The 27,940-nt window shown below is 37.0% G+C and overlaps 1 protein-coding gene across 3 annotated transcripts in view; it reads right to left on the bottom strand.

Moving 5' to 3' along the window:
• LOC149580306 (zinc ion binding/nucleic acid binding/hydrolase) overlaps positions 1-27,940 on the bottom strand; it is a 155,450-nt gene that overhangs the window by 88,276 nt on the left and 39,234 nt on the right. For 2 of the 3 annotated variants that reach the window (XM_089790281.1, XM_089790286.1), the window contains 11 exons: positions 24,076-24,914; positions 23,869-23,973; positions 23,168-23,435; positions 23,011-23,073; positions 6,162-6,236; positions 5,850-5,971; positions 5,217-5,316; positions 4,415-4,509; positions 4,193-4,333; positions 462-682; positions 100-373 (listed from right to left, as the gene is read on the bottom strand). In XM_089790281.1, coding sequence (XP_089646407.1) covers positions 100-373; positions 462-682; positions 4,193-4,333; positions 4,415-4,509; positions 5,217-5,316; positions 5,850-5,971; positions 6,162-6,236; positions 23,011-23,073; positions 23,168-23,435; positions 23,869-23,973; positions 24,076-24,914 — 2,303 coding nt within the window. Of the gene's footprint in view, positions 1-99; positions 374-461; positions 683-4,192; positions 4,334-4,414; positions 4,510-5,216; positions 5,317-5,849; positions 5,972-6,161; positions 6,237-23,010; positions 23,074-23,167; positions 23,436-23,868; positions 23,974-24,075; positions 24,971-27,940 lie in introns of all 3 variants that reach the window. The other variant, XM_089790284.1, reaches the window with a different exon arrangement.

Raw genomic sequence — 27,940 nt, forward strand, 5'->3', positions numbered from 1 at the left:
AACACCAAGATTTCAGTTCCATGGTCTACTTGAAGTTGAAAACAACAAAAAACTTTTTAATTTCCCAAGTCATCAAACTGCAGTGACCATCCAAGTTACCTCTTTGATTTTTCTGCCAACAACATTTGCAAATAATGGTTTCTTCCATCTTCTAGGTGGCTTGCCTAACCGTAGGATGCGTCTTTGAAGTGCCATTCGATCACCTGCTCGAATCCAGGTATCACCAATAGCTTTTTCTGCCACTTCCAGACTTTCCTCTATCTGCCCCATATGCTCCAAATCTACCGATAATCTGAGAGTCCAATAGCCTCGTTGTCCGGGACAGCAGCTTCTACTTAAAAGGCTCTTGAGTAATTCAATTGCTTCCTCATACCTGTCACATAGTTTAGCAAGAATTTAGCTCTGACTTGAAATATTCTGAAACAGAACACATTTTTTACAGCTGGTCTTCAAAACTAAACCTGCGTTCACGCTCAAGGACTGAAACACCTAATGTAAGGATCTTAGTGTGAACCCACGCTGCTGAGAAGCGATCATGGAAGATGGAGCGGAATCCAGTCTGCACATTCTTGTCCATTTTCAGCCTATCAAGGTAAGTGCTTGATATTCCCATACATTTTGTGACCTTGGACATGTCATTAGCTTCAAGAGCCACATCCATTATTTGAGCTACCACTAGAGCCTGCAGAAAACTACATTATAAGTAAACATACTTAATAATTTCAAATTTAACCCTATTCAAAACAATCATACATGCATTCAAACCTCAGCATGATTAAAAATTTATATAAAAGTTGTTTCCATAAGTATGCAGATGGTTAACAATATTTCATTAGATTTTAAGAACCCACAATATTATAACAGACACAACAAAGCCAGGCAGTTCAGTTCGTCGTATCGTACACAGCTTATGGTTATATTTAGAAATCTATCAATAAAGTAAACATAGATCGAGAAACCACATGTAAGTTTAGAATTGTAAGTATGCCTTTACTTAATTTATTATTATATATTAAAATTGCAATCCAAATCATGTTCTCATATTAGCATAGTAGCTAGAAACTCCTCTGTCCTCCTCGGGTGTGTGTTTCCATAAGTATGCAGATGGTTAACAATATTTCATTAGATTTTAAGAACCCGAAATATCATAACAGACACAACAAAGCCAGGCAGTTCAGTTTGTCGTATCCTACACAGCTTATGGTTATATTTAGAAATCTATCAATAAAGTAAACATAGATCGAGAAACCACGAGTAAGTTTAGAATTGTAAGTATGCCTTGCCTTAATTTATTATTATATATTAAAACTGCAATCCAAATCATGTTCTAATATTAGCATAGTAGCTAGAAACTCCTCTGTCCTTCCTCGGGTTTGTGTATCCCCATATCCAATTCGGATACATATTCAATTAGACCCGAAACACATCATGTGTGCCCAAAGAACATTAATTTTCCAACTGAACCGAATGCTATGTGACTTGATGATTTTAAGAATTTGACACTAATCTTCCCAAACATAATTAAAAAAAGCTTCATTCATGCGATATTTTAAAAAAATCAAATGAGACAGACATGAAATATTTTTCTTTTTCAGAGACCATTGTTTGAGTTATCTTCCAATGTAACTCTACTATTCTTGCATATTGTAAAGTGTTAAATTAACTCAGAATCATGTAGCATGTATTTGTCTATGTTGCTTCTTAAGTAATGAAAATCTCCTCTAGCGACCTAGAAAATTATGTTAAATATATGTGTGTTCTTTATTATGTTGTATACAGCCATATCCATATTGGAGGTCTCAAAAAATGGCCATATCTGCATCCGATATTGTCTCCGTATACGTGTTCATGCAACATTAAGTATTAGCGCTTCTTTCACACAAGACACGAGAAGAGGAGGATAAAATGGACTCTTTGCTGAAGAATAAGACATGGGATTTATGCAAGTTGCCTACAAGTAAAAGAGCTTTACAAAATAAGTGGGTTTACAGGTTAAAAGAAGAGGATGGAGGTAAGAAAAGATTTAAAGCCAAGTTAGTTGTAAAAGGATTTGCACAGAAAAAGGGTATTGATTTTGATGAGATATTTTCTCCTGTTGTTAAAATGACTTCTATCTATACTGTATTAAGTATTGTGGATACTAAAGATTTGCATTTAGAGCAGCTTGATGTTAAAACAACCTTCCTTCATAGTGATTTGGATGAAGAGATATATATGGCTCAGCCATGGGGATTTGAGGTCAAAAGTAAGGAGAACTTAGTGTGCAAATTGAAAAGTTTATATGGCTTGAAGCAAGCACCTCAGCAATGGTATCTAAAATTTGACAATTTTATGCATGAGCATGGATACAATAGGTGTCATTTCGATCATTGTGTTTATTTTAAGAAGTCAGATGATGACAGCTACATTATTTTATGTTTATATGTTGATGATATGCTTGTAGCTGGGTCTAACATGGATCATATTAAGGGGCTCAAACGTCAATTAGCACATGCATTTGCTATGAAGGATTTGCAGGCAGTAAAACAAATCCTTGGTATGAAGATTTGCAGAGATAGAAAGAACAGGAAATTGACGCTATCTCAGGCTGATTATGTTGAGAAGGTGTTGCAACGTTTATCTATGGAGAATGCTAAAGTTGTCAGCACACCTTTACCTGGTCATTTGAAGTTGACTAAGGAGATGTGTCCCAAGACACAAGAAGAGGAGGATAACATGTCCAAGGTACCCTATGCTTTAGCTGTAGGAAGCTTGATGTATGCTATGGTATGTACCAGGCCAGATATTACACATGCAGTGGGAGTTGTTAGCAGGTATACGAGTCATCCAAGAATTGAGCATTGGAATGTAGTTAAATGGATTCTCAGATATCTGAGAGGAACATCCAATAAGTGTTTACACTTTGGGGGCTCTACTATTGATTTACAGGGCTATGTTGACTCAGATTTGGCAGCGGATATTGATACCAGGCGAAGTACTACAGGTTATGTCTTTACTGTTGGTAGGGCAACCGTGAGCTGGGTTTCTAGGTTACAAAAGGTTAATGCTTTATCCACTATAGAGGCAGAGTATGTAACTGCTACAGAGGCAACCAAGGAGATGATACGGCTTCAGTTCTTCTTGGAAGAATTGGGACACCCTCAGAAGGATAATTATTTGTTTAGAGTGTCATTCATCTTGCAAAGAATTCAGCTCTACATTCAAAAACCAAACACATACAATTGTGGTACCATTCAATTCGGTCAGTTTTGGAGGATGGACAATTAAAGCTGGACAAGATACATACAAATGACAATCCAACAGATATGTTTACAAAGGTAGTAACAAGGGAGAAGTTGAACTCCTCTTCAGCTTCAGTTGGTTTTCTAAACTGAACATGAATAAAAGAACAGTAGAGTCCAGGGTGGTTTGATCTAGTAGGAGACTCATGGAGTAGCAGCATAGTTACAAGATTAGTCTCCAAGTGGGAGATTGTTGTTTAGTGTGGAGCCTAATCAGTCCCCAAGTGGGAGATTGTTAGTTTGTGGTGACTGATTAGGAAAGTACTGTACATACTTCATAAATTCTTTGGGGTTTGGGGCATCGCCCTAGAAAAAAAAATTTGGGCCCTATTTTATCGGAATTTTGGGCCAACATGTAATTATTAATTATAACCCTGAAGCGGTAAAAATACTTGTATAATAGGGCTTAGGGTTAGGGATTGTTTCATAAGGTGATGCGAAAATTGGTTCTTGTGGTGGTATTGAGCTGTAAGGGATTACGGATGTAATTAGGTTGTAATCACTGAATCGTAAAAATATTGGACTTGCTATTTGGTGGATGCAGCCCAGGGTTTGAGTGAACCACGTTAAATCTTGGCGTTTTGTGTTCTTTTCTGTCTAATCTATTATTTTCTAATATTGGTTATATTTGCATGTAATTGTTATTTCTATCCATGGTTTAATCCTAACAAATCACTCTCCAAGATATTTTAATAACATGATCTCAACTAGGTGCATTACATTACTAATTCTATTCCACTTCTTGTTCTAGTCGGAAATTGTGATTTAGGGCAAAAACTGCAGCATCTACAAGAAGTGACATTACAGATTTTCACAATCTTAGTCTATTACTTTTCTAATTTCTTGAAGAATAGACCATGAAACAAAAGTTAAACTAAACTGAAAGCATATTGAAATATGCCCTCACATACCTGTTCATATGAAAGCAAATCAGCACGATTTGTAAAGATACATTGGTTTTGGTTGCAGCTATAATCTGGATACTTCTTCAATCCCATATCAACCAGTAAAAAGGCAGAAAGGTCTTGCTCTCCATTTAGGAAAAACAATCTCTGCAAACGAACATTTCAATCTTATCGAAATGTGATAGTAAGAAGGATATGCACTAAATCAGATACAGAAAAATTAATCACCTGGACTCGCCACAACAAAAATCCTGCTAAATCAGATATCTTTATGCAGCGTCCAGCTACTTCGGCAAAGAGCTTATACAATGATTGAGCACCACCTAATGGAAAGAAGGAACTTAAGAACAGAATGAGCTTGAAGGAAATGATCAACCATCAAGCAATGTTTCCAATACGGGAATACAGGATAGTGCAGAGATGTATTTACTAGATGGCAAGAAGGGGTGTTCAATTATGTGTGTGTGTATTTTTAAAAAACTATAAAGAGCATTTCACAAATTATCAACTCTATAATCAAACTGTTAAGCATCATTAACCTTCTAAAGAGCTAATATTGAAATATCTACAACATTGAATATAAAACTGTGAAGATTAAAAATTGACCACTAAAACAAAATTGAGTGCAACAGTGAAACACAAACACAGTTTGTTATTATAATTTTATTTTTATTTTTTTTTGTAAATTGTAATTATGATTATTTGATTTTTTTCTATTAACTAGTTGAGAGTTTTTATGGGACCGCACAAAAAGCACATTATCCACTGAGGACCAACATAGCTAACACAAGTAATATCCCTCTTTTTGTTTTCTCTGTTTTACTGCTATATCTTTCAACAATGGTTGGTGTGAGTATCAATATGCCCAGTAGATTCGTGATGTCCTTCAATGTCCCAAGAACATCAGGTCATTCTCAAGTACCCCTCTAAACTAAAAGGGAAATGTCTCTGAGACATGAATAAAGAATTAAGAGGATAAGTGAGTAACGACCTCTCCACATCTATGCGAAATGCTGCCATAAAGCCTCACCTGAAGCACCCATCAGATAGTTCTCTCTTTTCTGGTTAGCAGCAGAAAACAACAACTGAAGAAGTTCATCCTTTTTAGCTGAGCCGACTTCACTCTTCGTCTGTACAAAACAAGAAATTCAAATGTAAGGCATATTTCATATTTATTAAAAATATGTACCAGTCACCAAGATAAGTTTCAACAGAAAACTCCACACTCCAAGAAACAAGAAATGATTGGGTCACAATTTATTAACTTATTAATGTTTGATGATGAAGATGTGAATTGTGAAATTCTTATGACCTTTTTTGATATGATACACAGCCACGATGACTGTTCAATATCAACTACCTTTATATTTGATCACATAAGGCGTCATTCACCTATCCCAACCCCTCTACAATAATCCTAGGGCATTGTCGTTACTTAAAAAGACCTTAAAGCTTAAACCACACATGTTACCATGAGACTTTCCCAGCATCCTCTCCAACTCAGAGAATGCAGACAATGAAACTAGCTTTGGCTAGGTCATGTATTCAAAGTTCAAATCTCATTTCCATAGGAAGAAATATAAAGCTTCTGAAAAATATTGAAACATAAAATTTAAAATGAAACGTGAAGAGAGCATAATTTTCTAATTGTAAATTAGTTTACCTTCAGAAGTCCCACGCTAACTAATCGTCTGAGCTCAGGCAAAGAAAGCACTGCAAACATCTCCTTGATTGCATCTTGAAATCTTTCCAATTCAGATTCTGAAGAGCTAAAATAGCCAGACACTGTTCACACATATTAATGAAATAAGAAAATTCACTTTAAGTTCTAAAAAAAAATTTCAAATATGGTAAGGATTGCTTTTTTACTAAATAAAAGCCCTATCACTAGAGCCACCTTGGTGGTCCAAAACCTTGCCTTCTCATGCTTTTCTTATAAAAAAAAATTAAATGATCAAAACTTTTGGAGCATTACCTATCAGCTCCTCACATGCTGATTTTGAATCAGCAATATCAGGATAAGAAATAGTTGAGATACGAAACCACGGACCTGAAACATATATTGCAAGAGTTCACGAACAACCAATGAGACAAAATAAAAATCACTGTAAAATGACTCCATCTAAATCAATTCAGTTTTCTGATATTATAAATTTCTAAATACTAACTTTACAACAGAACATAACAAAAATTCCATGCATATGGTACATAACCCAATACACTTATTCAACGACTTACCATGTACACCAAAAATAAACCTTGCATGTGTATCCATGCAAGTTATAACAATGCTGCTACTTCATTTTATAAAAGCTGTTTAGCATTAAGAAATGACTTAGTAGGTACAAAATAGATGATTGTCCTCACTAATCATTTATGTCTTAGAATCCTGCAAAAATGACCAGGACTTATGTTTTACTTGATAAAAATATCAAATTGATTGATGGATAAAGCATTTATGACTATTTATCCCCTGCAGCCTATATAAAAAACCTCTACCAATATTATTTATGCCAAAGATGACATATCAATAAAACAGCAAGCTAAACCAGCATACACTTATGTACAGCTGTAAACTTCAAAAAGTGTCAACTACGCATAATTCAGACTTCAAATTCCAAAGATTAATAGATTAATATATGGATCAACATTTGTTTAAAAGTGGTTGAAATATAGCTTGGTTTAATTGAATTAGGAAGAAGTACAATCTGTTGCTGCATGCTGCAACACCCCTCTTGGTCAACCTCCACCACCTCATCCGATCTAGCTCATCAAAGTGCTATGCTGATCAGCCCCACAAAGAGCCCTCTTTGAGGAATCCATGACCTACTCCCAAAGCCTGGACTTCAAAGGTGTTGTCTCAAACAAGAAAGAACCCATCTATAAGAAAAAGCTGCAGCATTTTAGTCATAACTACGGCCAGAAGAATTATTTCCAAACCAAATTTCTTGACAAAACAGTAAAATGATTATTACATCAGACATGAGACAACCTTAAGTTTCTTTCACCATTTCAAAAAAATTACAAGTGCTCTTCAAGAGTCAAGATCCCAATGATACAAGACTCGACAAGCTGATTTTTTAACCTTCAATAGACTTCATCACCCAAACCCGGCGAAGACTTGACAAATTTCAAAAAAACAATTAAATTTGGAGGTTAGGATTTATACATAAAGACATTGTATATTCATCAAAGGTCTACATCAATCGCATAAGTATAAATACATATTTAGATATATATATTGTCAAATGTATACAAAACTAATGGAATATGAAATCCATGGCGTCAAAAGTTATAAATAAAATTAGAAGTATATGGCTCAAAGAAACCTGCATTGCTCAACCCTCCTATGGGAGCATCTGAAATAGATCCTGATTGATTATGCAACCGTGATATCTACCTATGTCTCAAAGGAATTCACACCAACATCCAAGGAGTGTACTTGTGCTCTATACTCCTCTGTCATGGCTACTGCCTTTACCTCTCTATCCCCCTGATCGAGTTTCAATTTTGACACTAGAACTCAAGGAATTAGTGTTGTACGAAATAGTGGTACTAATGTGACAGTACTATGCTAGACCCAATAGAAACAAAGAGTATGTACGGCTTGAAGACAAGCTTGTATGGCTTTGAATTGTTCATATACCACATACAAGACGAATCGTACAGAAGGGCATGTACAATTGATAAGATGGGTCGTACGTTTGATGGTATAGAACGTGCGATTGGTTGTATGGACCATAAAATGGACATTCTGCACCTAGTTGCGTCATAGATTGTGTATGTTTCTATTATGCAACCGTTCTTCGTACATGTAGCCTTGAGCTGTACAGTAGAAGATTGATATGATATGATATGATAGATTTTAATGACGTCCACGAGACTAAAGTAGTCTATGGGACCCATGCAATCACCCTCCCGAGTCAGGAGCAGGACTAGTCAGTTGTAAAGTTTTGGATAACTTGTCTCTCCTTCTCTGAAGTTTGGTAATCAAATCCGCTGCTCTCTTCACTTGATCTTCCTCGAATAAATAGTTGAAGTCCTTGTTCTGCAAAATTTTTGTATAACCAGATCTGATGTCATTGTAAGCCAGGCAGTCCTTGACAAAGTGCTGCTCTGTCTCAACTATTCCCATATTACAAAATAAACATGTTCTATCTGCCCACTCTTCCTTTGGAACTTGCCACCTACTAGTTTCACATCGAAGCTGATGTGAACTAGTTCTAAGTTGTGCCATCAACATTTTTGCTTTCCAGTTAATAGGTGCTCTTATATAGGCCTTTTCATCATGACTATAAGTGGGATTAAATTCTTTAATGTAATAGGATTTTTTCCACCCTATGCGTCTTGTCCATAGAATATTGTGAAATTTTTCATTGACAAACTTTTTTATTTCTGTAATGTTATCCGGGCAAGTTTGGATGTTGATATCCCATTTTCGCATCCATTTGTCATTTTGCTTCATCCATGTGCTTTTCCGCCTCACAAGTTTTTCCTCTATGATCAACTTGGGCCAACGATGTGTTTCCAGACCTTGGGTTTTCTTTAAGTAGCTTATCATTCGGACCAAAGCAACGGCTTCTAATGGATAGGAACCCACCTCCGCCAAAAGGATCTCATACGGAACTGTGGTCTTGACTTTAAGATTGCATGTGATGAAGTGTTTTTGAATTCTTTCTACTTGCTGCCATTTTTGTTCGGACATACTACCTCCCCACACTTCACATCCGTATAAAATAACCAGAGTGACCAGCAAACCAAAAAGAGTTTTCATGGTCGTCCAATCCCATAATTCTGTGTTCCTGCACTTGTTTTGTAAAGAGTATAACGCCTTCCAGCCCCCTTGGATCCTTTTTGATCTGCAAGTATCCCAATTGAGTTTGTTATGAAAATCGATGCCCAAGTATTTGTACTCTTCCACAATCTCAAGTGGGCTATTTTCCAATAAAAACTCGTCTCGTATGCCCCTATTCTTCTTCAGCGAGAAGATCATAATTTTGGTTTTACTAGTGTTAACTTGCATTCCTACTTCATGACAAAAAATTTCTAATGCTGTCAAGTGCTCTTTCAAAGCTTTAGCTGTTCTAGCAAGAATTATGAGATCATTCGCATATAAGAGCAATCTTATCACAAAGTGGGCTAGCTGCACCCCTTCACCATTAGTCTTGTTTATCCACTCTTCTAACTTGTCAATATAGAGCTCGAATAATGTTGGAGATAGCGGACACCCTTGCTTAACCCCGATGTTAATGTCAAAATTTTCTGATAGCCCTTCTGTCATTCTAATTTTAGCTTTGACCTGCTCATATAATCTGTAAACTGCTGACCTAAGTTCTTTAGGAACTTCCAACTCTTCCATTCTATCCCATAATTTATTTCGTGGCACTATGTCAAATGCTTTTTTAAAGTCCACGAAACAACAAAAAGCCTCGTTCCCCGGAGTGTCCCAAACTTTCTCAATCAAGTATCTAAGAGTGATGTCATGATCTATAGTAGAGTGCTTCGGTCTAAAGCCTGCTTGCCCTATTGCACCTTTGCCTTCTGTTTCAGCCCAGTTGCTGATTTTTTGTTCTACCAAGCTGCCAAATAACTTGCCAAAAAGTGGATTGATCATGCTGGTTCGGTAATTAGAAGGATTATTTATATCTCCACTTTTGTGGAGTGGGATCACCACACTTGTTGTCCATTTTACAGGGAAACCTTCTCTATTGACACTGTTGAAAATTTTAGTGATGTGTGGTGTGAGGATTTCAACACCCCATTTTAAATATTCAACTTGAAGCCCATCTATATCTTGCGCTTTACCGGCAGCTAACCTCCTTATGCCATGGCTAATATCCTTTTCGCTGAATAACTCCCCTGTAGTCTTTGTTTTCATGGTTCTACATTCTCCTAGATCACACTTGTAGAGAGTCTTGGCATATTCCAGCCATTTGGTTCCTGTTATGTTGTTCTCTATCTGAGTTTTTCTCTACTGAAGTTCTTTCCAAAACTTTCTGAGGTTGTTTTTACCAAAATTAATCAACTCGATTCTTCTCTTATTTACATACTCTCCTTTCTTCTTTTTAATCAGTTGATCATACTCCTTTCTACTTTCTTTATTTATGTTTTTTTCCAATTTCTTTTTGCTGTTTTGCATTCTTCATCAAACCACAGATTAGACGGAAAAGTGTTCTTGGCTTCTCTTGTGGCCCTAGATCTTTTACACTCCTCCAATGCTTTAATGATAGTAAGAACAAGATTATCCTTGTCCATGAAATGTTGTTTATCAGACTCGGGATGGTTTCCCAGAACTCTAGAGAGCCGCAAAAGAGAGTTTTGGAAAGTAGCATGGTTTTCTTGTGTCATTAAAACTTTGCCAATCGGAATCGGAATCCTCTTTTGTAAAGGTTTTGGGACAATATGTTGATCTTTAAAGTGAGTGGCCACCCTTATCAAAATGGGGTTATGATCAGATTTTAGCTCCATGGGGCAGTCCTCTATCTCAAAGTTAATTATCTTTGCGACATATTCTTGCGAGCATATTACATAGTCAATAACACTTTGTCCATTGTATCTTTTGCATGTGATTCCACCTGATTTAGGCCACTTTTCCAAACCATTACATATGAACATGTTATATAGGCAGCATAAACTTAGTAATTCAGCACCAAAATGATTAATCTTTCTCATGCTATCCTGCGAAGATCTTTCCCATTTTTGTGTCCCTTCTTCTTCAAGCCAAACTGGGTTTCTGCTTTCACTGTAGCTCTCCTTAAGATTGAGAGTTTGGTTGTTTTTTGTTCTAGCATTGAAATCCCCTATTATCATTATTGCCCCTAGAGAGCTAAAGGCTGCTATGTCTTTTTTGAGTGCAGCGAATGGGTCTTCTCGATCCAAACTATGCTTTTTATACATTTTTGAGCCTTTTGGGGCGAAGTAACATATAGCCACCCTCGTAGTAATCTGATTCTCTATTATTTTAATCCAAATATACTGCTTGTTTACATCTTCTTTCTCTAAGTTTACAAATCTACTCCAAGTTTCTTTTATTAGAACGGTGATGCCTCCATGCCCCTTACCATTATCTATCTTCTTATTCCACAGTGATACCTTCTTATACCCTTCAAAATCTAGAACCCTACATCCATCATGCTCATGTGTCTCGGTAAGCATAATGATGTCATTATCTTTAGCTATCGGCCCTAACCCAGGTCCTCTTCTCCAAGGATAACCTCTACAGTTCCAACTAACTATAGTTAAATGTTCCTGGGTGGGCCCGAGTTCCTATTAATTGTTTGTGATTTTGTCGCTAATTTGGGCTTTGCCATTTTGTAGCCACGCCCACTTGCCGTTTTCTCTTGCTATTTTCACTTTTTCCCATTCCTTCCTCCTTTCTTCTTGCTGAGTTACGGTGAGGTCATCATCAAGATATATGTGTGTACCTCTAAGAAACTTCCTCTTGTTGAAAATGCTGTTTTTATCTCATGTATTCCTCATTGTCACTCTAACATGTTTGTCTTTGCCTCCTCTAATCCATTTTCCGATTCTTTGTGCTTGTATGGTTGTTCCATGCCAGTCTAATTGGTCTTTAAAGAAGTCTTTAACTAAATCCGTTGTTTTCTCCTGTTCTCCATAGTCTCGTAGTCCTTTGATGATATTATTTGCTCCTTTCTCATTTCTTTCTTTTTCCTCTCTAATCTGTTTCCGAACTTGCTTTTCTATGTTGTCAATAGGAGTGTTTGTTGGTCCCTTTACTATGTTAGCCCATGATCTAACTTCTTCAATTTGTTCTCTAAGTTGATTCTCTTTTATTTCCATATTGGCCATGGCATCTTGTATATTTTTCATTTGCGGAGTTTCATCTCTTTCCGTAGCCTCTCCTTCTCCCGTAGTAGTACTTGCTGCTGTCCTCTTTTCTCCTACTTCTTTCTTTAACAATATTAATTCATACTCTCCTTTTTCCATATTAAATTGCAATTTTTGAATTTGTTCTCTAAGTGACTTGACCTCCGCTGTCAATTTCCAGTTATCCTCAGTAACTCTTTTCATTGTGATACTTTCTATCTGGCTCCTCTCTTCAAGCGCCCACACCCTCTCCTTCATAGCTACCAAATCGTTTACAAAGATGTCTGGATACCACGTCATAGGTGTCCTTGTGGGGCTGTAATTATTTGGCAGCCCATCTTCCACTGTGTCTATCACCTGAGAATTATTTGTCTTCTCTTTACCGTTAATATCTTTGCTATTATCAAACCACTTAATTGTTTCAGAGATTTCAGTCAGCCTCAGATTTATTTCTGCCTCCCTTGAGCTGTCTGAGGTATGTGGAATCGGTTTCGGAAGTAAAGCTGCTAACTTCCCTCTTTTTGCATTTTTAAACTTTCATATCTTTCTCTGCCTAATTATTCTTTTATATTGCTTGGCATTCACATAGGTGTAGTTTCCTCCTGTGGGTGGTCCACTGGCTTGTGAGAAGCTCAAAGTGTTTGTGGGTAAATTACCATTTGTCCCTCCAAGATTGAATGAACTTGCGTGTCCGGCTGAGGGTCCTAGAAGAATGAGGAAACTCCCTTGATTCCACTTGATGATGCTACTGCGCATTAAACTATCCCCGTATGTCAGGACCAAGCCATTGTTACGAGAGATGTCATTGTGTTTCGTAGTTTCTCCCAGATTAGTTTGTTGTTCCGCTGTTACAGGTGCCCTGACTATCAGATTCTCTGCCACCCTGTTACTGACAAATCCTGTGTTTTGCAAGGTGGACCCACCTAGTTCTAGCTATGTCTCTATTATCTTTGGTTGATCAATCAATGATACTTGTACAAGTATCTTCTCTGCAGGTGTTTCTGTGATTTCCTCATTTGTTCCTTCCATGAGGACACACTGGTGCCTTGATATATTCTTTATGTTGTTTTACCGTTGTAAATTTACCAAAGCCAGGAGCAATAATAAAGGAAGCCCAAACAGGTGTACACTAAAATGTAAGAGGTAAGAATAAGGGAAAAGGCGTACTTGGGATCTACCTCTGGAAGCCCGCAAATATGGACCCACTAGTAATAACAAAGCCTTTAGCACTGGATGGCTGGGCCCACTAGTTGCCAAGACTGCCGACCAAACCAAATCTGCCCCTGCACCGATTGCCGCTGTTGTCGGCCCTACCTTGAGAGAAGAAACCTTTGATATTTGCACTACCTATGTAATGTGATCCTACCTACGTAATCTACCTGTTTTATTCGCTCCTTTTATCTCCTACTGCCTACTGCCTACTCCTTTATTTGAAAGTGCAAAAGAAGAGGGCCCTACACTCTACGCATGTCAAGCGCTTTTGTCTCCCACTCACACAACCTTCCACCACGCTATCTTCCTCGCCAAAACTCGTCCTGCTAACGCCGCAGCGGCTATTTCTTCTTCCTCGCGGCTAGCAGCAAAGGATTGTCACTGCCTCAGACGTGACCTGATTGAAAGGCAAGCTACAGTGGCCCGTCATACAGTAAGGATTGTTTGTCCCAATAGTTGTGCGGTGCAGTCTATACGATCACAATGTCTCTCTTCCTGCATGATGGATGCTTGGCTCGATTATCATATGGCAGAGTTTGTATAGTCATAGTGTCTCATTCCTGTGTGATGGATGTTTGGCCTGGTAGTCATACAGCACAATTCCTACAATCACAGTGTGACTTTTCCTCCTCTCAACCTTCATATGAATCTACCTTTGCATTGTACAATTTGTACAATTCCTCTCCCCTCCGTAAGACTCCACTTCACCTCTATTGGTGTAACTCCCCTTTATGCTTCCATTTCCTCTTTGTTCAACTACAATGGTTTTTTTCTCCTCTCCTTGGTCATTTGCCATGTTACCATGCAATCAACTAGCATACTTGTCCCTTCTCTATCTGTGCGACCAACTTGCTTACTCGTTGCTTGTCCACTTCCCTTGATACTTCATATGGTCGGTGTGGTTTGTGCTTTCACTAGATAACGTACGATTGATGATTCCTTGGCTCAATTTGCAAATGAGAATTGTATACATGGTGCCATGATAGTTTCCATGTCCTTCAATGTGATCTTTATGTTGTACATTATCCTCCTTTGTTTTCTCATTCAATTATATACGTGTTTTCACTATTCTCTATTTCTAAGTGACTTTACATGGCACTGTGTGCCTTTTATATGGAGTGGTTCCCTTTTCCTAAATTATCAACTTCCCTTTGTCCCTTCAATTTATGCTCAGCTTTAATTAATTCTTCCTCTCTTCCTCACTCAATCCCTATTCGGCACACTTTTGGAATCAGTTGGCCACCTGGTGAACTTTTATAATCCCTTTCAATTAAATTTCTTGGTATGGCACTATGGTGCACTCCCTACATACCACTCCCTCTCTATACGGCCACAGTGTCTCTCTTCCTACATGATGGATGCTTGGCTCGGTTATCATATGGTAGAGTTCGTATAGTCATAGTGTCTCATTCCTGTGTGATGGATGTTTGGCCTGGTAGTCATACAGCACAATTCCTACAATCACAGTGTGACTTTTCCTCCTCTCAACCTTCATATGAATCTACCTTTGCATTGTACAATTTGTACAATTCCTCTCCCCTCCGTAAGACTCTACTTCACCTCTATTGGTGTGACTCCCCTTTATGCTTCTATTTCCTCTTTGTTCAACTACAATGGTTTTTGTCTCCTCTCCTTGGTCATTTGCCATGTTACCGTGCAATCAACTAGCATACTTGTCCCTTCTCTATCTGTGCGACCAACTTGCTTACTTGTTGTTTGTCCACTTCCCTTGATACTTCATATGGTCGATGTGGTTTGTGCTTTCACTAGATAACACACGATTGATGATTCCTTGGCTCAATTTGCAAATGAGACTTGTATACATGGTGCCATAATAGTTTCCATGTCCTTCAATGTGATCTTTATGTTGTACATTATCCTCCTTTGTTTTCTCATTCAATTATATACGTGTTTTCACTATTCTCTATTTCTAAGTGACTTTACATAGCACTGTGTGCCTTTTATATGGAGTGGTTCCCTTTTCCTAAATTATCAACTTCCCTTTGTCCCTTCAATTTATACTCAGCTTTAATTAATTCTTCCTCTCTTCCTCACTCAATCCCTATTCGGCACACTTTTGGAATCAATTGGCCACCTAGTGAACTTTTATAATCCCTTTCAATTAAATTTCTTGGTATGGCACTATGGTGCACTCCCTACATACCATTCCCTCTCTATACTCCTTGTATTTAGGAGGGAAAGTAGTGTTCTCTATTATTCCACCAACTTCCTCCACTTCTCGAATATGTAGGATGTTGCACTCGAGATGGGAGACTTCATTATCTTCCATCTGCAAGTGAAACTAGCCCACTCAGAGAACTTGTCTCATCACCTAAGCAGTCTTCCAACTCAAGTACCCTTTCTTCATTTGGTTTCATTTTCTTCCTTTTCATACTCCACTCACCATCTCAAGACCCTGAGTCAGAGGGTGTTTGTTCTTCGCTTGATACCTGACTCCTCAAGTTAATGACATACATCTCCCCTTTACAGTCAAAGAGTGTGTTCTAGTTCAAGTTGTGATTCACCTTGGCAACTATCACCTTTACTCTACCAAGAAGTGTGTCATACGCCTTCTTTTCCAACAGGATAACCACGAAATCCAAGATAGAGTATTGTATGCAAAGTGTTATCTTTTGTGCCATCGATGTCCCAAGTGGTTTGATGTTGTGTTGGTCAAGACCTACCAAGTGGAAGGTTGCTGGCCAAAGTATTGGCTTTCCTAAGCACTTTCAAGTTTCCTTTGGCCGCATATTAACTCCCGAGCCTCCATCAACAAGGCTATTTGTCAACTTTTGTCCCACTATATCCATCTCAACAAAAGTCGGGTTCCTCCCAATGCCTACTGTTGACAAAATCAGGTCAGTGGCCAAACCCTCGATTGGCTTCTCCATTGATTTGTCATGCTCCTAGCCAATTGCGTCATTGTCAACTATGTTGGTAATGGCCATCTTTAGTTGTGGCATAGTTAGCAAGAGGTCAAGTACGCGTACTAGTACAATGGCTTGCAACAATTGTCTCATGGTAGTTTTCTTTGACTAGAACTGTAGTGGAGTATTAGCGACATCATTTGAAGCTCCCCTCTCCTCCATTGCTTGTTCATTGTCAACCTTGGCTTCTTGTAGTCTTTCCTTCTCTATACAAGGGTAAGGATATATTGCCTTCTTAGTTTGGAGTCTTCTGATTGTGAGTACTTCCTCATACACCTCCTTCATGTCCACCATATTTACTCCCTTCCGTTTGGGTACTCAATCTCATAATGGTTCTTTGGACCACACCACTTTCACAAAAAGCTCTTGTTGTTCTAGTTGTTTTGTCAATCCCATGCGAAGTGACCCCACTCGTTACACATTTGGCACTATATGATAGAGTCCTCTAGGGTCGTATTGTATTTGATTTGGGCTTTCATTTCCATGACGGCCTAGCTATACATTTTGGGGTTTTGAAGGAGTTGACTCTTCCTGTGTGAATAGTACTTGTGCGCTTCTTGTCTTTAGATTATATGAACACTCCTTTATCAAATGACCCATCACTTGGAAAATCTTACAAAACATCATTTTAGGACAATTACCTTTCGTTTGGCCTTCAATTCTGCACCTTGTACACCGCAATTCTTTACTTTCTTTACTATTCCTTTTCTCAACTTTTAGTTCTTTCATTATTCTCATCATTTCTCATCTTTGGGCCTAGACTGTTGGTGATTCATCATCACTACTACCCTCAATGCAAACATCATCATGTTTCTTCCTCTTCCCTCTGGAGAATGTCTTGTTTTCACTCTCAATGTCCATCCCTTGATTGTAAGTATCGACATACGAGGGTAGAAGCACTACTTTCATCTTCTTATGCATGGAAAGAGTCAACCCCTCGATGCCATGAGTCAACCCCTCGATGAACCACCTCTTCTTCAAATCATCGGTTGGATGATTCTCCACCTTGCCTAGCGATTCCTTGAGCCTACGATTATAAGCTTGTACGCTCTCATTCTTCCCTTGTTTCATATTATAAATTTCAACAACAATATCATTCTCATCTCATAGTAATTTAGTCACATCATTGAATACCCTCCTCAACGCATCCCAAGAAGCTATAGATGAAGCATGCAGTTTAGTAAACCAGTAGATGGCTATACCTCGTAGCATTGTTTGAAACGCTCTTAGCCAATAGTTTCTCATCCTAACCATTTGCAACCCAAATAGTCTCATAACTCTTCCAATGCCTCGTAGGGTCTTCCAACCCATTCCCAATGAACTTTGGCAATTCCTATCCATCCACATTTGAACTAGTCAAAGGAGTCACCATCTTTCTCACCTAATTGCCCCCTTGTGTGTCAAACCTAAGTAGACTCTTCTGACCACTACATTTTGGCGCTTTCCCTATACTCTCAACCATAGACACATCCTCCACACGTACACCTTTAGTGTCCCCCACACCTCGAGTACTTCCAACCCTTAGATCCTACTCCCTTTGTCTGAAGGTCCTCTTGAGATGGATAGGTTCTCAATACCGTGCAATATGTCAATCAGTTCAAGATTTTCTTCATATTCCTCATCTAATGATGTTTGTATGGACAGTTCTTATCTACATTCTCCTTGTTCTACAATTCTTAGAAGATTGTCTGATCACTTGGTCTTGACCACCCAATGACCTTTTCTTGCCTTTATTGGGATCCAAGGGCATGAATCACGCAAAGCTGATCTGATTTCTTTCAAAGCAACGTCACAAAAATGTTTAGTATTGTACCTAGTAATTTACATATATGGAATACTAATACAAATGGCAGTGCATACTAGATAAAGGAGTAAAAGATATCTTTATTAGCTCAGGAATACATAGCATAGAAGAAGACCAGAGATGTTCTGCCAAAGATTACATTTTACCTGACCATCCCCTTCCCCTTTCCTTTGTGGTACATGACATATTTAAAGGACCCAACATGTGTCGCCGAATCACGTGAATCACTGCGATTCTCGAAACTATGGTCAAGAGGGGCACAATCGTCAACCAACCAATACAACAACTACCCGAGAGTGTTAACAAAATTAATATAGACAATAAATACATTGACAAATAACCAATATTATCAACCATAACAATACACATTTTATGGAATTCCACTGATGAGGGGGTTTCCTTCAGGGATGATTAGAGGCCTCCCTTCACTACATTTTGACATTTTGTGCTTGTTCTAATATCATACTACTCATTATAATCATTGATATGACATATTTTAAATGATAGAAATCTTCTCGCTGATTTGACAAATTTTATTTAGTATTCTAATTTCTAAATAGTAATTCAATGTTTCATTGTTCAATGTGCAAGTATTTAGTGTTTAGCGTTTTCAATTTTGCTATTTTACTTATATTGTTATACATGTTTTCATAACTAGCATTTCAAGTACCGGATTTGTAGCATATAGTATATAAAACAACGCACCTCCTCCCCCTCCCCTGCCATCCCCATATTGTCCCCAAATTGAGGTCCTTTTTCCTCCTGCTCCCAGAACCAATGTAACACTAGATAGCATTTATCAGAATACTTACCACAACTACAAAGACTAAGGCAACATACCCCAAAGATCCAAAGCACAGTGAGCTTAGAGAGGCTATTCATCAAATCATGTACAAATTGTTGGCATAACTGATTAATAAGCTAAATATGTTGACTGGATGAGTATAGTTGCAACTGATATTGTTAGCATGGATATTGTTGATTGTTGGTATAAGGCTTACACAATCAAGATAATCAATTATATTGATGTCGTTGATGTCAAACTGTTTGGCATGTTGTTTTGACTTGTTATCACATATTTATAGGAAGAAACCACGAGTTACAGTACAGAGATGTTGTGTAAAAGTTTCAAGATAGGAATCAAACAAGGTAACAGCTGGAACAAGACAATGAGAACAGTTGAATGATTAAAATGATTTGTCAAATCTATGAAGGAATTTTTGATTTGATTCTTGGATATGATTTATGAAGATGTTGAGATGATTTAGTTAAGACAAGATTCTATAATGAGTACAAATGATGATGATGATTTAATCAATTGGAAGATATGAGAGCTTATAGTAAACTAGCCAGGCTTATAGGAAAGAATCTTTTCTTATCGTTGACCTAAAGTTCTTATCGGTAAACTGGAAGTGGACTTATTGAAACAAAGGATGAGTGATCTTATCAGAATACAAGAAGGCTTATCAGAAAACAGGCAAGTCTTGTTGACAAACAAGGAACAATTGATGAAGAATTGAGACATGATTGTGAAGAGTGAATTGTATTAGACAACCTTCTAGCAAAAGCATAATTTAAGGCATAAGGTGATGACACAAAGCTCAAGGTAATATGTTTAAAGGATGGATTCATTAAGAAGTTTCTACAAGGTCAAAACAACTTATAGAAAAGATGAATTGTGATGCCGACTCAAAGATTAGATTTGCTATAGTTAATTTGGATCATTGGATTTAGATTTAGGGTTTGTGATTGAAGTGAAGCTACTTAAGGAAGAAGATAGCATTGCAGATCAGAGAGTATTGTTAGTGTGCTTGGATGTCGAAGGAAGGTGCGATCACATAGGAAAGTTACAAAATCGGAACAGAGGTTCAGAGAGTGGTATGTTGATGTTTGAGGAACTGTATTGGATCTGATTTAGCAATGAAAGTGTGAACTACAGATCATTTTGTTAGTTGTTACTCCCTAACAATTGTGACAGTAAAATCCCTTAACTAGATGGCCCTAACAAGTCTATTATAAAATCCTCTAACCAAGTGGCATTCTCAAAAGAGTGCTTGAAATCCTCTAACAAGGTTACTCCTAACAAGGGAAAGGCTTTAACAGGTTTACAAGGAAATCTCTTGATTCGGTAGCATTTAACAATGCTTTTTGAACCCTTAATTGGGCAAGCTCTTAACTGGGCATATTCTACAAGAGTATAAATATTTGTGGGCATCGTTCTCACACCGTGGTTTTTACCCTAATCAAGTTTCCACAAGATATATATGGTATTACTCTGGTGTGGATGTTATTTTATATGTTGTGTGTTATGTGAATTTCATATAACCGAAGATGTTGTTATAGGTTAAAGAGGTTCTAATCAATGAATCTGCTTGATTAAGTTTAATCGAGGCAATAAGTTTTATTGGATTGGTGATTATTGATTCATCCCCCGCCCCCTCCCCAAGTAATCATTCCTATACCTACACAAATAACCAATTACTCATTAAATTTTTCCTCCCAACTTGTCTACTTGGTTCCCATTTCACTAGAGGCTACAAGACCTTCCTCGCAACTCATCACGCCCATTACCAACTTAAAATATAGCCAATACCTACCCACTCTTTAACATCACATTTTTCCACTTACTAATATGCATACACTCCAATTAACTTTCTAGGTGGTCTTTTAAATCTGCCCTACATATCTTAGATGAGAATCATTAACAACACTGCCAAATCTTCTAATCAATATTTGCATGCTTCTTGTAATACATCCCCCAAACAACCTCACTTGTATTGTCAAACTACAATTACTTCCCTAATTGATTAAACATCTCAAGATTGCATGGTTTTGATACTAATAACAAGTTTTTTCAAAAAAAAAAAATATGTCAATTTTTTAATCAACATTTCTATCACACCGTAAGATCAATTAACAAATCATATATTGTAAAGGAAAAAGAATGTACTTCTCACACCTCTCATGCTAAATAGTCAAGTCACACTAAAACACGGTTTCCATATTCACAAGAATCAAGACTTTTCATGAAAATACTTGCCATAGCATATAGGGTTTAGCACAGGTTATGACCCAACTAAACACATATAAATGCCCTTTACAACCTATCACAATGGATACACATGTCCAGCAATAACAACTCCATTTTCACCATTACTAACCCTTCCATGGGCTTTTTTTTCAATGTCTCTTCCATCTGAACTTGGAAAAGAAACTCTACCAGTAACTCCAAGAGGTCAAGATCAAGGAAATTGTCGACAACAAATGTAGATCCAAGGTTCGGATAAATTAATCAAAAAGTTAACCACAAGGCAACACATTAGGAAGGAAACCAAAATAGTTGTGGCAGAAAAACATGTAAACAAAAGAAAGATATACACAAATCATAAGATTGTTCCATTCATTTATCAATATCAGATATTCTTATAAACAATGTACATTCATACCACAAGCATAGATATATAAATGACACCTGCTTGCTGATATATATCTTATGTTAATGTTTATGATGCATTCGTTCATCTGTACTTTCTTCTTCCTCTTTACATATCTCTGTCCAATATAGATGGATTGCTAATATAGTTTATAAAGATGTACGGGTGTATCCCTCTCTCTTAGTCTGTTATCAGCCGTTAAGAGGTACTGCACATTGCCTTATGCTACCACAATGTACTTCTTAAGTCCTGCAGTAACTGTGACATGTTTTGTATTGCTTCCAATTCCATGCCTACCAACAGAGATTGCAGTACTGACATATCAAGAGTCTCACCTACGACATACAACAGACAGAAGATGTAATCCTGATCAGTAATTTTCAAATGGAGCCACCAATGAGGGACCTCTCTTTTCAAAGGCTACTAAAATACACATAGCTCTGCATTAAGTTATCAATTAACCAGAAGCAGATTTGAGAAGATGTGCAAAAACATTGAGGATTGGGGAGTTTCCATGCCATCTCTATGAAAATGTATCCCGGAACTGACATCTCTTCATGCTAAACATTCACCTCTTGATGCTAAAATAAAGTGAGACAAATGATAATTTAAAACAAATCATGACTTTTCCAAGGTGCAAAATGCAGACCATTGAAAAAATCTCTCCATGATTCCATTGAAACTTTTTCCCAAATGCAACAAAAGCCAATCTAATTATGCTTCTGGTATAAACTATGAAGAATAAGGCTGGCAGATCCAGTCCTACTCAAGCTCAAGCAACCAACTAGCAGATTCATCCATCCACAGAACAGACATCCGTTAAGCAAATGTAGGGTATTATCAGAGAGCATGCATAAGAATTTGGAGGATAGCCTTAAGGAAAGGGCACATAAATTGCCCTTTGATTTCCTGGATTAAATTTGCTGCAAACATCTAATCTAAAGCCAATTTATTTATACTGCATTTATTTAAGGGGGGGAGTGCATAATGAATAGGTATAGTCATAGATCTTCCACAACTCACATGTCAACTTGTATTTTAGCCATAACAGATCTAGGCCTTTTTTCTTGTACGTTTGTCTCGTGTTTGTCTTGATGGAACTCTGCTCCCTGACATCTAAACTTGATTGGTTCTCCTATGCCTGTTCATCAGCTTGTGATTGTCTTCCTTGCAATGCCGGTTGAATTGTACTGGTTACATCTTTATAATACAAGGCTTTTATGTTTTTAACTTTTGTCAGTACATATATTAATATCAAAAATAACATTATATCACAAGTTCTAGTTCATCTGTCTTCTTAAGCATGTTTTATACAAATTTCGATAAACATTTTTGTACCTTTTTTCATTCTCTTGTTTTTACTTTAATACTATGTTGGTGGGATGCACTTTTCTGCTTCTCATGTCTTTTGACTCAATGCAAAGACGTAATCTCAACAGTTCCTAAATCTCCTCCATACTGACTATTTCTAATTAATGCAAAATCAAACAAGACGTATGTCATCTTGCTTGCATATTTAAAGTTAACATGGAAGATAGAACAATGGGTAGCTATAATGCATTTTCAATTCTTTACTTTTAAATGAAATTGAAGGCAAGTGAAGTAAAATAACAAGACAACCTTTCCGTTGATAGAGCCGAATAAAAAGTCTTTGGGCATTGCCTGACAAGGACTGAAAAGATTCTGCAAGACGATGATTTAAAATGTAAGTATTTCCAGCTGTTCAAAAATGTTCAACAAACTCGCATTTAAGAAACTAATGAGTGTAAGTATATACCTAACAATGACTTCTCATCATCAATCAACAAGTGAGAATGATGTTGCAGTACACTTCGAATCATAATTATGAAGTTCCTCTGATACTTGGGAGTATCTGACGGAAAACTGTTCAATAGTTTAACTGTGCGAACAACTTTCATCCAAGTAGACTTGAGCAGTTTTTCTCTTTCATCAAAGCCTTCTTGATCACTGGTCTGTATCTTCTGACAAAAAAGCTTTATTGGTACTGGAGCAAAAGAATTATCTGGAATACATGTGATGATGCCCTGCAAAATCCTAGTCCAATTAAAAGATTTGGTATAAACTATTATCAAATGAGCACACAGAAAGACCGTGAGAAAACATGTATGGTACTATTTCACCAATATTATCAGAAAACCCTACAGGCATACTACCTGGTTTATCTACAAGGTATAATGAACAGGAATTCAGCAAATATCAAAACAAAAAGAATCAAAGAATCTGACCCAGACACAAGATAGTCCTAATCATTCACAAGAGGCTTTTCGACATGTTATGTTACCTAATGGACTTGACCTTACAGCCCTTTCTTTTGATATGAAGAAAAGAATTCACTTCAAATAGAAAGCAATCTCTGTTCCCAATTTCACTGCCTTTTTATCAAGAACCAAAAATGTTCTGCAAAATAAATTGTACGCTTTTTAAGCTTTTTCAGTCCATGATTTAGGAGTAGCCTACCTGGACATCTACGCTGCCATTATCAAGAAGAAGAGAAAGATGAAGAGCTAGTTCTCGTGGAAGGTGACCAAGTGCAGGTCCATATTCAGAGCCTTGATAAATTACCTAGACAGGATGCAGCAGAACAACAGAAATATTGCTCAAACTCTATAATAATGAATTACATCTGATGTTCAAATAAATGCAAAAAGCAGAAGCAAATAGAACCTTGATGGCATTTTTATCCTTGGGATTCTGTAATTCTCTTATGACTGAAATACTTGCTCCTTGCTCCACCTTGCTTTCCTGGTTGAACTTGCGACCAACAATTAATGAATCTAATGTCCCGAGAAACAAATTGTTCGTGTGATTTTTACGATCTGTTCGTTCGTTAGGCATTCGATTTTGTGCATTTGAAGAACTAGATATCATGTCTGTCTCTTCTAATGGGAAGAATCTTGGACCACTTAAGCTATCTTTTGGAGCATATGCCCCATCTTCTTCAATTAAAGTAGATAACATGGTCACCAACCCATTATACTCAAAAGCTTTCTCACAATTAATATTCATGTTCTTGGATTCATGAACTGTGCTACATTCACCCAAGGTCTTTATACTCTCTACTGTTCTTTTACCTGCCTTAAACCCTGCCAAATCATGTACTTCTATTTGATTATCTAATAACATGTCCCTGTACCCCACATCTTCTTCGCCGAGGATAGACAAAGTTTTAAGACTTTTGCTGCTAAAATCCTCAACAGCCATTGTCTTATCTAAACCAACACTCATACATGTTTTTGAAGTGCTAAATTTCATATTAGGTGAAGTTTTTGAGTCACATTTTCTAGCATTGAAACTAGCAGTTTCGTTTTTAACATTGCTTAATGTTTTTGTGATAGAAGTCAGTGTTGCAGCACCTATAGCATCAGATACAAGTTTCTTGTCCATATTCTGATTCTTGATATCTTTATCTGCATCAGTCTTCTTTTTGGAAGATAAAGCAACATTGAATTGAAATAGCGTGCACTGAGTAAGTTTTCTTTTAGATCCTCTCATAAGGCACATATCTGCAACAAGAAAAGAAATGGCACTGAAGGATGTTCACAGTCCACATATATGAGTCCTGAAAGATATCATGTATTTACTAATTAGGATAGATGCAACAAACAATATAACATAAAAACACACCACTGCATATTAATGTAAAAAGGAAAACAAAAACACTGAACAAAGACATAGAAAATCCCACAATTGATCATTATAATCATAGAATAGCTAGTGAGTATTTAAAAGAGCATCTGAGAAAAAGATCTTGTCACAACTCTAAAGCTAACCTTACAAGATACAGCAGCCCATTTTGCCTAGACCCTAATTATTAGCTAATAAAGCTTTATTGTTGGAGATATTGTTGTCATTGACGTCAAAGGACTGTACATCACAACACTGTCATGGGAGAAAATTGCATGTCGAATCCCAAAGGCCACTTATCGCTCCATTCATGCATCTATTAAGATGAATATGGTGGTCAACTCTCTCTCAAGGCAGCACTGAAATCAGTGAATGAATGGCTGACTCTCGTATCAGAAATTTAATTTGAATACATGTAGACAACCTCATCTTTCAGAGAATTAAATTAATATGATTTGGGGCTTCTTCTGCAAGGGCTGAACCCTCTTTGTGTGGTCATCCAACTTGAGAAAAATGGAGTTAAAAACAATTATGTGGCCAGCCCGCCTTGAGAAGGCCAACCCTATTAAGTGGAAAGGCATGATTGGGGTAGAAATAGAAGTTGAAATGGAAGGTAGAATGCTAGCAATTAAATGCAAATATTATTTAGATTTGTAGCAAATAAAACTTATTGTAGCAGATTTTTGAAAAGGCAAATATTCGTGAAGAAGCTGAAAGAAGGTTTAATGAATGCTGCCATAAAATGATCATCATCCATTGAAGAAGCTATATTCAAGAAGGCAGAAATTTTGTGGTCATCTTGCTAAGCTGGTGCTTAGTAGCCAGGAGTGGCATCTACAATGATTTGTGAAACAATGTCGTCTTTGTGGCTGGATTTGGACAGTAGATCCAAGCAGTCCTTAAGTGCTTTTCTCCCAAAAGGATTTCCATATAGTTGCATTGGTAAGAAGTTTGACGTTGAGATCGCTGGTGAAACTCGGAGTGGATGGAATTTGCCACTCTTACAAGTATAGTTAATTCAATATTCGTTATTAAATTATTATTAATATTTACTATCTAAAGATAAGTAACTTTAGTTTTACTACTAGGTACATTTATGAAAGATGACATTATTAGCATGAATGTTGATGATATTCCTATGGGGGATTATCCTACCATTGCTGGAACATTGGAGAGATTGACAGCATGACCGTGTGTTGCATTCATGGCTATGTTTGCCATTGATGTCAACAAATTGAGAGGATTGGCAGAGTAGAAGTTGGTATTAAGTACAAATTCAAATATCATGGAGATGGATCAAAAATAAATGACAAAATTATTATTTGCATGAAGAAATGGATCATATGTATTAATGGAGATTAACATTTGGGCTTTAGCAATCATCATGAACTGGGGAGTATATGAAGGACACTATAAATTAGCCCCTTATAGAACTTTCCAAGTCAAGTACCCCTGAAAACATCTATAAGGAACGATATGCTCCAGCAACAGTAGATATCCAATAGTTATAGCAAGACAGTGAACTCTGTATATTGAACCCACAAAAGATGGATTTCTAGAAAGGGATGCAACTTATTGGATTTTTCGGGAGCCATCGAATATATTGATTAATGACTAGTTCAACTGTATATTATATTTTGGTGAGAATTTATGAGCATTGTATGGTGAAGGCACTCACTTTTGTATGGTGAAATATATCAAGAAACTCTTTGTTACCACAGAAATTATTATTTACAGTTCGAAAAGAAGTTTGGCTGCCTAGATAAAAGGGGATGACAGAGGGGGTTTAACAACTGACTGTTCATGCATTAAGTCAAAGTCCTTTGATACCTTATTATTACCATCATTTGAAGAAAAGTTATGAATTCTAATAAAAAATGGTAGGAGATTATAAGGATTGAAAAGATCACTGATATGTTTGTGTACAACGTACAACAAATGGCCACTGCATATATTTTATTTTTGACTTGTGTCAATGTTTTAGTGACATTGAAAATTGTGCTTAGTGTGCAGAGCCCATATGCAGGAGTAGGCAGAATGACTGATGTGGATGCGGTGCAGCTACCATTCTATGCTAGTTAAGAAGGATCAAGCAGCAGAGGGAGCTCAGACTTTGACTACAATCTGACAAACACTTTCTTGTTCGTCTGCGAAATTCATGACGAGTTTTAGACAGTGAAGCATAACTATGATCTTATGTCAACCAACAAGTTTACTACTACATACACTCAATCTTTTCCCAATAGCTCCAAAGTGGTTTTTCATTAATCATATGTATTATGATAATAGATAATCGTCTATTAATAGTTAATGGTAATCTATTGTAAATATCTAGTTAGCTTTAGTTAGCTTTAGCTTTTTTAGCTTTCTCTGTTAGAATAGAATGTTTCTATTCTTTATGATCGTTTCCTAAGGAAACATCATTTTATTCTTTTGTATATAATGATCTTTTGGTCTCTGTTAATAATAGGCAAGATTTTTACCAATTACTTAGTAATATGGTATTAGAGCCCTATTTCTTAATTTTTTTCAAAAATCATAATTTCTTCTTCGAAATTATCAAACCCATTTTTGAAATTATTTTTTTGTGATCCTTGCTTCATCGTATCAAAATCCTTTGTTTTTTGAAATTTTGTACTAGGGTTTCCGTTTGGGACTCCATGAGCAGCAAAAATTGTGGTTTTGCCTTTGCAAATCGCAAGCTTCAAATTTTGTTTTTTCTTCTGTCTCACAACCTCATCGTGGCAGATCAATGGCATGTTCAACTCCTGCAACGTTTGATAAACTAAACCCTATTCTGCCATTTGTAGATGGTATCAAAAATCGCTTCTTGCAGCAAAACATCTGATACGAATCGTGATCTATGCTTGCAAAAATCACGACTTCTTGCAGCATTCGGGGTCAT

This window comes from Cupressus sempervirens, chromosome 1, assembly GCF_028749045.1.
Source record: "Cupressus sempervirens isolate cs-2001-9-10 chromosome 1, ASM2874904v1, whole genome shotgun sequence".
NCBI classification, from domain to species: Eukaryota; Viridiplantae; Streptophyta; class Pinopsida; order Cupressales; family Cupressaceae; genus Cupressus; species Cupressus sempervirens.